We start from the raw sequence: 11,778 nt of genomic DNA on the forward strand, positions 1-11,778 counted from the left end.
GTGTTTGATGTACCTATCTTCTCCTATCTCAAAATGTATCCACCACCATCTCAGCAGACTCTCTTTAACTTTCTTCCCCCTGGTCATTTGTTAATGTACCATGGTACATCTGTGTCTTTTTAAGTTAAGAGTGCTAGGTGGGGTCAGGAACCTTGGATGTGAGGCTATAAACCCTAACAAAGCATTTTATTGCCTACACAAAACTTGACTTCAAATGCCGTTACCCTGCGGTTAAGGGCAGTCTTGCTGCCAAACTTCGCCTGGTCTTGGCTCAAGCTGTTCTGAGACATCTTCCGATCCATATCTTCATGCCATCCTAGAGAGAAGGAGAAGAAAAGGCAAAGATTACAATGCTGTGAACGTGAACACCAGACTTTAGATGACTCAATTCACAATACTGCTCCTGAACTTGCCAATGCATGGCTCAAATCTTTGTGACAAATCTTTATATAAATATAAAGTTTTTGTTAAAATGTTTTCAATATTCTCTCATCTCTTACCTTCAACAGGCAATGCCTCTCCGTTTGCAGAGCTTGCCATGCAAAGCTTTTTGGCTGTACTAAGCCCTCTGCTGTTGAGGAACACAGGCAGGTGAACAATGTTCCTCATGTAGTCATGGCCATTAATGTTGGAGTCTCTCAGGACACTATTGAGGTTTTGATTGATAGCTTTTATGATGATATGGGGATCGCTGGCAAATATGGAGATAAAAGGGCCTTTAGAAAAGAGTACCCGCACCTAGAAAAAGAAAGGAACCACAAGTTAGTGTGTGAAAGATATACCTTTTTTTGATATTTCATAATTTTCAAACTATACTTTCATTCTTAAGTACCTATCATTATGATTATGATACAAGGTATACAGGGTTTTGAGGACTTTGCTTTAGTGCAGCCTTGTAAAAAGGTTTCAGCAGAACTTTGTGCAGATTGTCTATGACTTAAATAGTACAATCTAGCCAATCATCAGCGTGACAGCTAGAGTCAACAGCTGTAAAACTCTGAGAACTGACAGTCTGCAGCACTTGAATTTGGGGATTTCCACTCTGGTTACTAAAGGACATTGTCCAAGCATCACAGGACTTTGCTTTGTGCTAAATGCATACATGGTTTGTTAACCAACGGCCAGCACCCTCAAGCTTACTGCTACACTTCACATGATGTCTGCATCTATACCACAGACATGTCTGGCAGGAAAAGTACACAGACTGATGGGGGGAAAAAAAAAGTAAGATTAGAAGATTGCATTAGCACACAGGAGGATGCCATCTTCTCTGGGATTACTTCACCAAATAATAACATTTGGCTAAAGGAAATTCTATTACAGCAGCTGGGAAGAGGAATCTAAACTTGGAGGTAAGCTAAAGCAGCTGGGAACACCAGGGTGGCTGTACTTCAACAGAGATGAGTGGGATCTATGTGCACAGGGGAGAAAAATTTTACTACTTTATTTTATCTGGCCCCAGGACAACAGGTAGCTGTAATCCATGTGCTCCAACAAGCAATCACATACTGTATCAAGCATTTGTAGCACTTTGTCCTGTTCACAGGCATCCAGTCCATCGATGATGACGGCCATTCGCGTCTGATTCTGGGTAAAACCATCAATAGTTTTGGCCATTTTTGACATTAGTTCTACTTCATTCTTGAGAACCTATTGGGAGGCAAGAGCAAAAAATTAATGATTCAAAAGAATTAAATTGCCCTTATGAGGGAAAGGAAACTGGCCAGATTAAGAACTCCAACGTCATCATTTCATAAATTAATTGCCTAATGAGACATGACAATGGGATGTTGTAGGATTGCCACTCATTCTTGATTGAGTCCAATGAATGTTCATTAGTCTACCTTCATAAATCCTTCACTCTTCAGTTTGTGCAAATTGTTGGCAGCACTGTGCAAGCGTTTCCTCTGGGAGTTGAGGACAGAGTCGGCCACTTGCCACCAGGTCCTACAGTTGAGCAGCAATGCCAGCCCCACCACACTGGCCATAGCAATCAGCACAGCATTCACTGTCAGGTTCTCTGGGTCCACCTGGAAAATTAAAAGGCTTTAACTGATAACATTCATTGGCCTAGTGGTTAAAAGGCATACAGTTTTAATGCAGTTTGTTGAACCAACCCACCTTGAATATGGCCAACAGGGCCATACCAGTGATCAGGCAGCCTAAAGTCAAGGCAAACAGCACGAAGGAGGGAACACAACATGTTTTCTTCCACTTTTTACCTGGGGTACAGGAGGAATGTAGATGTTAGAATGACACGCTGTAGGTAAAACAACCAGACTAGAAACAAAATAGAATTTTAATTGTCTGGTAATGTAGGTTAATGAGGAAAAGATTAGCTAAACAGTTAGTTTTAAGTGGTTATACTTACAAAAACTTCATTGTGCTAGGAAGAACCCCATTCCCAAAAATCCAATTTTGTAGTAAACTCCAGTATATGAAACCTAATTATGGTCAGAGGTTTACTGTGCCATTAAACCAGGATATATTTCTCCTCTATTTCTATTTGGGGTTTATCGTCAACAAAAGCCCAGCAGCTACATATTAAACTGAAACTGACTCAAAACCACCATCAAAAATTTTGCTTTGTCAGTAGTTGGACACTGGTGACTGTAAACATCTAATTTTTTTCAATCCCAAAAACAGATGGTCACTGTGTGTTAGTGAAGGCGTGAGTGAAGGTCATTACATAATTGGCATCTGAAACTAAAGACACTGACGTCACCTTGGACCTCATCATTCATGAAAACCCTGAAGAGCCTTGTGGCCATGAAGCCAAACTCCCTCTCACACGCATCTGAGAGTGTAGCGATCATTTCAGCCATGGAGGTCTCCCCTCCAACACTGGACAGACGATTATAATCCGTGAACAAGAACCTGTGAGACATTTTGAGAGGGAGAAGTGAGAACCTGACTTTTTGTCCTCCTAATGAGTTCTTATGAATGCAGGGTGGCAATGCTACTGTTAACAAAAGTCTTTTGTCATGGAGCTGGAAATGACAATGTAACGTCAATATCAATATAAATCCTTATAATAATGAAAAAATACTGTAAGAGTTTTCCATGTCTGTGTCACTGTTACCTGACAGGAAGGGCACGAGTGGTCTGCTCAGGAAGTTCAGGGGGGTTGACAAACATCAGTTTGAGCAGCAGCTCCAGGTAGCCAACCTGGCGAGCCAGACGAGTGCTGATGAGCCATGCCCAGTTCCAGCTTTCCCTCTCACGCCGGCTTCCAAAGTACACCAACACTGAAAACAGCAAAACAGGTCATCAACCAAGGAATTTTTTAAGCTTTTTACAGAGGTAACAAGCCAAAAGAACACAATTTTTTTTCTGGATAAATTCTATTCCTAAATATCAGCGAGTGCTTTTCTCTTAAAAGTAGTTATGTAAAATGGAAATCAATAAGCCCAACTCATCCTCTTTACTATTATTTGTATGATGGCACCCTCTAGAGGGCAGTTATAAAGATATCATGACTATACGATTAACTTTGTATAAAGAGAAAATATATTTTGAAGTAACTTCAATATGCATAAAATTAAAAAGTACCTTATCTTTTAACATACAATACAGATGACTGGATATACATTGCTTTTTCAAGGGGAGCCAGCGAACAGGAAGTAGTTATACGAGTTCAACATTCAACAGTCATTCGTTGTCATAACTTCTGCATCTCCACATCTTTCGTCCTCTCACCAAAGAAGATGTAGAGCAGGGCAAGGAGGCTGAGGGAGACAGCGATTGCCAGCTTGGGGTCAACAGTAAAACCCAGGACCAAAGCCACTGAGCCACAGAGTAGCAATGTGAGGAAGACCACCAGCCATGAGAACTGGAACAGTGGCTCTATTTGCTGGCCTGCAAACGTCTTCATCTCATCTAATGAATAAAAACAATGAAGTCAAAAAGGTGTTTCAAGACAGATGTTTCAATCAAGTATTACTTTCATCTCATCGTTCTTGATTAGTTTTTTTGTTTTTTCATCTTTCTGCTTACTTACCCTCTAGTTTCTTAAGGAGGAAAGACTTGCCACTACCCCACTGAGCATACAATCCAACACAAATAGGTGGCTGCATGGTGGGCTCACTCAGGATGTCTGCTAAAGCGCTACTGTAGAGGTCATAGCCCAACATGTCTCCATCTGACTCCGAAGGGGAGAGGTGCTCTGAGAGAGAAAACAATAAAGGAGGTGAAAAATGGCAAAGAGATTTGATGCAAAGAAGCCTTTTCTGATTCCTCAACTAAAATTATCAAATAATCACACATGCTTTTCTGAATGAAAAGTAGATATGGATCATACTGGCTCCAAAAATCTGAGTGAGGATGCTTTTCTGGTGGGTGCAGTCAATGTTGTATGGTGTCTCTCCAGCTTTGTTGGGGCGGTAAAGCAGGCGGCCATCTTTAGGGTTCCTCAGCAGTAGTTCAGCCAACTTTCGGCTGCGCCCCCGGATGGCAATATGGAGGGGCGTGTCCCCTTTCTTTGTGAACAAAAACCAAAAATTAGTTCATAATTTTCTGTCTGCTGAAAGACTGAAAAGTAACCATTTGTAAATGACTTAAAAGAGTTTGAAAAAAGTATTAGCAAAAATGTGTTGACCTGATCAGTTATGTGACAGTATGTTTTACAATGTACCTTGTCCACCGCAGAGACTTTGGCTCCTTTATCCAGCAGGTGCTCCACAATTTCTATATTCCTCATTTTTGTGGCTTTGATAAGTGGAGTCTCTCCTTCCTATAACAGAAATATGCACATTTCAAAATATTCAGTGGGAAAACCATTCTAAATATAATGTCTACAAACATTGGGCCCTTAAATATAAAACACACAGTTGCTTTTTTCCATACAGACAAACCTTAGGTAGGTAGTCATCAGGTAACTTTCATAGTTGTCACACTACATCTTTGATTTTATCCAGGTTTTACATTAGAATAGAGTGTATGAGAAATTATGATAAATAAAGAGGGAGATCTATACAACCAAGGAAGCAAGAGTAGATACATTCAAACGATAAGTGAGAATTCGTATTGCTGATACTGATAAATGGGCCTCACCTTTGTGCAGCTCTCGGTGTCAGGATTACATTGCAAGATGTCTCTCACCATGGTAGCGTTGCCCTTCTCCACTGCCCAGTAGAGGGCAGTCTTTCCATCCTAATATTGAAAAGTGTAAAAAATACACATAATCTTGAAGTTGCACAACCGAGTGTGTGTATGTTGAAGTATATGTATGTGATATATATATATATGACACTGCAAAGTCTGCACTTTTCACCCATGGGTTGACTATGACTTTACTAAAAAAATAATAGAGATCAATATATACTGCTGTGTAATACTGAGACATTTAACACAAAGAATAAGGCCTCCTGTTTGATTTTAAAGATCAACAAGGTAGCAATAATAGTGTGAAAGGACTCCACCTGGCCCCTGACATCAATATCAGCATATTTGTTCAACAGAGCTCGGACAATCTCCACATGACCTCCTCTCACTGCTCCAATCAGCATTGTTTCTCCACTCTGAAAGGATGATGGAAGAAAGACAGAAAGAAAAACACAGAGACACACATAATCATATTTCATTCACACTGTATTTCTCAACAACCATTTTGAAATATCCTGTTTTTATCAAGAAAAAGCCAGAAATGCTGTGGTGAGGAAGTCTTACCCTGTCTGGGATATTGACATAGGTGCCGGCATCCAGCAGGTCCTGTACAATCTCAGTGTGTCCTTCCTTGGCAGCAATAGCCAGGGCTGTGTTGCCATCCTTGTCAGTCATGTTGACATTTGGGTTCCTCTTTAGTAACTCCTTGACAACTTCTGTGTATCCACCTTTTACAGCTACAATCAGAGCTGTCATTGAGTTCTGATAAAACAAACACAAAACAAAAAAGATGTTCTTCAGAAATTTGACTGTGCCTCTAAACCCTATTTCACCATTATTCCCTACTTGAGTGTTCAAACATTTGAATGACAAATGTTGAATCATTTATAGCTGATCACAAGGAACCGTATTTCCCACATGTTGGTAGTTTATTTCAACAGCTGAAAACTTATTACTTACATCTCATTTTGTGAGCCCAATAATTCATATCTTACATCCAAGCACTAGAGTCTCTTAATCACATATGAATGACTTTTTCAGCAATATTAGCCACTACATCTTCATCTGATGATTGATGCCATATATAATAACTATTGAATCGTTTAGTTTGTGTAGGCACAGATGCAACATGACTCGAAGGAGCACAGATGTGCTGCGTCATAGTCAATTATTTAATATTGTACTTCACTGACACATTTGTGGAGCTCTGTAGCATTAAATCTTGATTGTATGAAAACCACACCAGCAAGTCAGCTTTGTGTGTCATAGCACCTGCAGGGAGCCCAAGGGAAAATTTGTTCTGCTCATGTTCACCACCGTTCAGGAAAACTGTCAAATCGTCACTCAACAAATACACAATTTGTTGACTTGCTTGACATATTGGAAGACCCTGCCAATAAAAGTGGCCCTTACTTTATTATTTGATTTATAATTATATATAGCATTACAATTATTAATAATCATGTAAATTGCAGTTGTAAACTGTTGTTCTTTTTCAGTTTTATTATTATTCTGAGTAATTAACTAAGTAGATAAATCTGTTTTAAACAGTTGTTATATTAGACTCCTCGTTATTTGGATTTTGTTTTTGTTTATACTGAACCAAACAAAGCCAGCATAATGGCAAACTTGTAGCTTAAAGGCCGAACAATGCCCTTCTGTTAGTACCTTTTACACAGAGAGACCAATTGTAATAAAGGAGCGACGTTCCTGTTATATTTAGGGTGCGTAAAGGGGCCTATAAACAACAACAGAGGATGCATAGTGTGTTAAAAGATCGATAGGGGATTGTCAAACTCAAATAGTAAACAACCAATGACTGGAAATGCACTTACCGCTCCCTCCTGGTCGACATCAGCTCCATTCGCTAGAAGGTGCATCACGCTCTCATAATGGCCCTTCCTAGCTGCCCAGATCAGGGAAGTGGTACCATACTGCAAAGAAAACATGTAAATAACACAGAATGCCTGAAACATGAGGCAAGAGGTTATTTAATCAAGAAACACAAGAACTTGTAAGTAATTATGCAGAAGCATATATAATTAAAGGCAGAGGGGAAAAGGATTTGGGGATTGAAGGGTGGATACTGACCTGAGCAATTAAATCTTTTAAGATAATACTACCAAGTACATCTTCTTTTTGACTAAAGGAAATATACTTTGAACATTTTTCAGTATAGGTTACCTTGTCTGAGCAGTTAACTTTGGCTCCATGCTGCAGCAGGAGGTGGACAATTTCGCCATGGCCACGACCTGCCGCCCAGATGATGGGGTAGACGCTGTACTGTTGGGGTAGAGGGCAGCAATGAAATCACACTGAAAGTGACAAATATTCGCATCAGGCCTCAAAAAGCAGTTTCAGCATCTCAAATGACTGAAACAACTATTGATGCAGCCAGCATCACAGAATATAGGAGCAGGGATGTGGTTCACATTTCTGTAAGTCCAAAATATTTACTGACCATCACAACAACTTTTTTGTCAACCTGAATCACTGCATCACATTTATGTGTGTATAGAATGAAAACGCATTATATGCACATTTCCTGTAAAAATAAAATTTTCTTAGTTTACTCAAATACACTGTCCAGTCTCATTACCTGTCCAGTGATGTTGGGGTTGGCTCCTTTTTCCAAGAGCAGCTTGGCCACATCTGTACAACCTTTGTAGGCTGCCCACATGAGAGCTGTCCAACCCCCCTGAGCAGAAAACACACACAAAATCAGTTCAGTCAAACATAAAAATTATGAGGATAGGAGAGAATTGCTTATGTCTCTTCAATTATAGTTGTCATGACTAATATTATATTTCTAACTTTATTTATGTTATGACACAATACATAACATATATGTCCTAATGCACATTGAGTAATCTAGACAAATGATTTATTATTTTGTGAAAATGTTAGTGTAACAACAGTGCAGAAGAGGCCAAAGCTAGCCAGATTTTGTGGTTGGAAAATGTGCTATTTCCAGCTGGTGTGACACACTTTCCACTGGGTGAGCAGTGTCCACAGTTTGGTTTATTATCACACCACTGTGATGACTTGCTGTGATCTGTCCTGTCCACGTTCGGTACACCTCACATGGCAAAGAGTCAGTTAATGTCCTGAGCCCCTTCCATTACATCACCGAGGCTATACATCATCTGTAGAAGTCTGATGTCATGTAAACCTGTAACCATGTAGTGTCGATACTGAATGTTAAGACATTTTTTTATGCAGCACTAAGCAGACCTTTTTGGCTGCTGGAAATGTACACCACCTCTTACTATGAAAATTTACATCACAGCAAATGCTTACAAAACATATCTAACAGCTGGTAATAAATATATGAATCACATCTTCATGTCCCCGATGCACAGCAGACAAATGTCTGCCTCAGACAGTTCTGTATCCAGTGACTAAATCATATCACTGCCCCGTGTAGAGACAACCAGAGACCAGATTGCTCCTACAGAGGAGCCATCATGGACAAAGTAATTTCATTTTGTGACCATTTCAAGGCTAATGGAGCATCATGCTCAACCAGTACTGAAATTGTCATACCAAATGGAAAAAATTTACATATACAGAATTAAGATATCACCACTTGATATTTTTAAAAGGGCTACATTTTAATAGTGAGTCTAAAGATCAAGCAGATTGTTGTCTACATTACCATTGCTTATTCTTGCTTTTTTAATGACAATTCTCTTATTCTGTTTTCTTAAACAATAAAAACTGAAATTAGGGGGACTAAGCAGGAAATTACATTCACTAGGTACAAACCCAAAAAGTATAGTGACATAATAATATAATCAGTTTTATGAACCTAACAGAAAATCAGTGTGGACAGCAAATTTTACAGTTAAACTCCCTTTGAAAAATCAGAGTGAACTGGATTTCCACCCTCCTCTCTCCCCTCTCACCATGTCTCGATGTTCCAAGTTGGCATTGTTCTCCAAGAGTTCCCTCACCACCTCGATGTGGCCCTCCTTAGCTGCCGAGATCAATGCCGTCCAGCAATCCTGCACACAGAGACAACTGGTCACCGTGCGAATTCCCATCAGACTGCAAATCAAAGTGGACAAATGATGGTCTGAGCCTCAGAGGGGACGTCCTAAGAATGGTCAAAGAACTCTACCTACCAGCTGGTCGTACCAAGTGCTCATGGGAACGCAATGTCGCATGGACAGACCCAAGTGTCAGAGAGTGGGGTATGAGACTACACTATGTAAGGCTCCTTCTTCCTTTTCTGCGTTAGTGCGAGGATGAGCACAACACTGAGTGTGCCAGGTGTAATAGTAGGTTACATGTACGTGAGATGTTAATAAGAGGTATGTGAGCAAGCATGCGTGTGCCTAAGTGGGAGAATATATGTATGCGTGAGTGTGTGCGTGTGTGGAGGCTGGCTTCTGGAGACACTGGGTGTTGGCCAGCCAGTGAATCCTGTCATTTAGTCAAAAGAGTGAAGGCAGATATGTGTAATAAGTTGTCATTATGGGTCATGATAGCTCATAATAGATGAGGACTAAGCCAAAGTGTGGTGAGTTCAGCAAGATGGAACATCCCCAACGTCTTCATTGTCAAGTGGACGATGTGGTTAAAACGACCACATTGTGTTTCACCTGTGCCTTAACTCTCAATATTACAACACCACTTGTACTTGTATGTGGAGGTGTGCTCCTATTAGGCAGTTTGAGACGTTTTCATGTGTGCGTAAGCATGCTTACAACATCATCCAAGTTAACGTTGGCTCCTCTCCTAATGAGTTCTTGTGCTATTTCCAGATTGCCCTGCTCTGCTGCCACCATCAGGGGAGTCTGTCCGTTCTGAAACAAGGAGGGAGAGAGAGGGAGAACAAACTCAAACTGTGATATAGATTTGCACAAGCTAATTAACTGTGCTGTTTTCTCTGTAACCCTCTGAGAGAACTCACTGGGAAAAAATGGCAGATGGTAATGCTGTTTGATGACTAAAATCTAATCCTATCCTGTATAACATCCAGATATTCAATCCCTTGATGAGATATGGCCTATGTATTGCTTTTCTATTAGGCAGGTTAAGAAACAAGTATCACAGAGTGAAATGCTGCAATGTTGGTCTCTCAACAAACCTAAAAACTAAAGCCAGGGATGTGTTGATCTCCATAATTTCCGACTCAGCCCATCCCTCAGCCACAAGTTGATTTCTTCCTGCTGAATACACCATCTTTAAAAGCGTACTTATTGCCAGATCTTAGGTCTGGGGTCCTCCTAGGACCTGGCATCCATATATGTGGACATCACATTTTGGGTAATCTAGACCACAATACAAATGTTTTCTCTACAAGGGCCTGGTGTGATCACATATATATCAATATACTTCTACTTCATGGTGGCAGTGTGGAGTATAATACATTACAGGTTAGATTCATACAGGATTCAAGAGGACCAACAACACACCCAAAAGAGGAATTAAAAATGCATGCCATGCAAGAATTTTGGTCTTAGGAGGAGGAAGAGCGGAAAATGTCTTTCAACACCATTTTAAAATTTACTCCTGGCAGGAGTGAAATGAATTTGCTGTAGGCTATTTATTTTTAAACAGGGGTTTGTTTTGGTTGTGAGTGTTTACAGCAGCACAATGGTGGCACTGACATTTTACAGCACCCACAATCATAGAAATTGAAGAGGTGGTCAGGCATAATAATAATAATAATAATAATAATAATAATAACACTTTTTCAAAATATGAGTTGTAACTTTTTCAAATTTGAAAAAAAAAAAAAAAATTACAATATGGTGATACTTAACATAAGTGATATAAGTGATATATAAGTGATACTTGGGAGTAGGATCCATTTCTCTCTGGTTTTAGTCTACTTGTAAATTAATTTGTTGATAAAAAGAAAACATATTATCAGTATCATCCTTGAACAAGTAAGATAACATTCAAATATGTCCATATTAAATCCAAGTTGGCGACATGTAGCTTTTTGACAGAAAAAGACCCTTTCATGGATAAAGGGAGCTCTCCAAAGTTATCTGAACAAATAATGAAGCATCGGAGAATAAAACTTCCCTGGAAAGTACAAATACATTCAATCTCAAGGAAAATGTGAACCTTCAGATGTCAAACCCAATATTTATTATGGCGATTTCCCTTTGTAAGTGGATTCACAATCTCTTTCAGTAATGCCACAATTTCCATTACAACATCACAACAAATCTAATACCCCTTTTCCCACAAAACACCTATTACATGATCCTACAGAGACTTTGATTACTGCATGCTTATCCCAACAATACACATCCTGATCCCACAGGGGGGTTGTTATGATAGGATGGACTTACATCGCTCCTGCTGTCCACGTCTCTGAACTTGTCCAAGTGTGCTTTAATGGCAGCCAGATTCTCCTCCTCCACATAACTGAACAGACTCTGAACAGCCAACGTGGTCATCTTCAGGGACGTGGTGGTATCCATGGCTGGCTGCTAAACACCTGCACACCACTGAAGAAAGCGAGAGGAGAGAAGACAAAAGACAGCAGCTATATCTGTGGCCACCATAGCCTACTGTGCAACACTACTGAGAGAGAAAGACAAAAATTAAAATCATGGTCAGGAAGAGGGTGTGGTGTGCCTTTGAAGTGATGCTGTGCAATAAACAAAACCAAATGACATGTACAACCTGAACCACAAGGCAAAAAAACAA

General features: G+C 39.9%; 1 protein-coding gene across 5 annotated transcripts in view; it reads right to left on the bottom strand.

Moving 5' to 3' along the window:
• kidins220a (kinase D-interacting substrate 220a) overlaps positions 1–11,778 on the bottom strand; it is a 41,837-nt gene that overhangs the window by 26,221 nt on the left and 3,838 nt on the right. For all 5 annotated transcript variants that reach the window (XM_029493064.1, XM_029493060.1, XM_029493062.1 and 2 more), the window contains 20 exons: positions 11,418–11,576; positions 9,816–9,914; positions 9,012–9,110; positions 7,703–7,801; positions 7,288–7,386; positions 6,939–7,037; positions 5,668–5,865; positions 5,421–5,519; positions 5,053–5,151; positions 4,634–4,732; positions 4,301–4,478; positions 4,001–4,165; positions 3,700–3,879; positions 3,083–3,248; positions 2,726–2,877; positions 2,122–2,222; positions 1,845–2,030; positions 1,510–1,650; positions 501–738; positions 225–316 (listed from right to left, as the gene is read on the bottom strand). In XM_029493064.1, coding sequence (XP_029348924.1) covers positions 225–316; positions 501–738; positions 1,510–1,650; positions 1,845–2,030; positions 2,122–2,222; positions 2,726–2,877; positions 3,083–3,248; positions 3,700–3,879; positions 4,001–4,165; positions 4,301–4,478; positions 4,634–4,732; positions 5,053–5,151; positions 5,421–5,519; positions 5,668–5,865; positions 6,939–7,037; positions 7,288–7,386; positions 7,703–7,801; positions 9,012–9,110; positions 9,816–9,914; positions 11,418–11,549 — 2,721 coding nt within the window. In that variant the 5' untranslated portion in view covers positions 11,550–11,576. The remainder of the gene's footprint in view (positions 1–224; positions 317–500; positions 739–1,509; positions 1,651–1,844; positions 2,031–2,121; positions 2,223–2,725; positions 2,878–3,082; positions 3,249–3,699; positions 3,880–4,000; positions 4,166–4,300; positions 4,479–4,633; positions 4,733–5,052; positions 5,152–5,420; positions 5,520–5,667; positions 5,866–6,938; positions 7,038–7,287; positions 7,387–7,702; positions 7,802–9,011; positions 9,111–9,815; positions 9,915–11,417; positions 11,577–11,778) is intronic.

The sequence above is a fragment of the Echeneis naucrates genome, chromosome 22, assembly GCF_900963305.1.
Source record: "Echeneis naucrates chromosome 22, fEcheNa1.1, whole genome shotgun sequence".
Classification (NCBI taxonomy): domain Eukaryota; kingdom Metazoa; phylum Chordata; class Actinopteri; order Carangiformes; family Echeneidae; genus Echeneis; species Echeneis naucrates.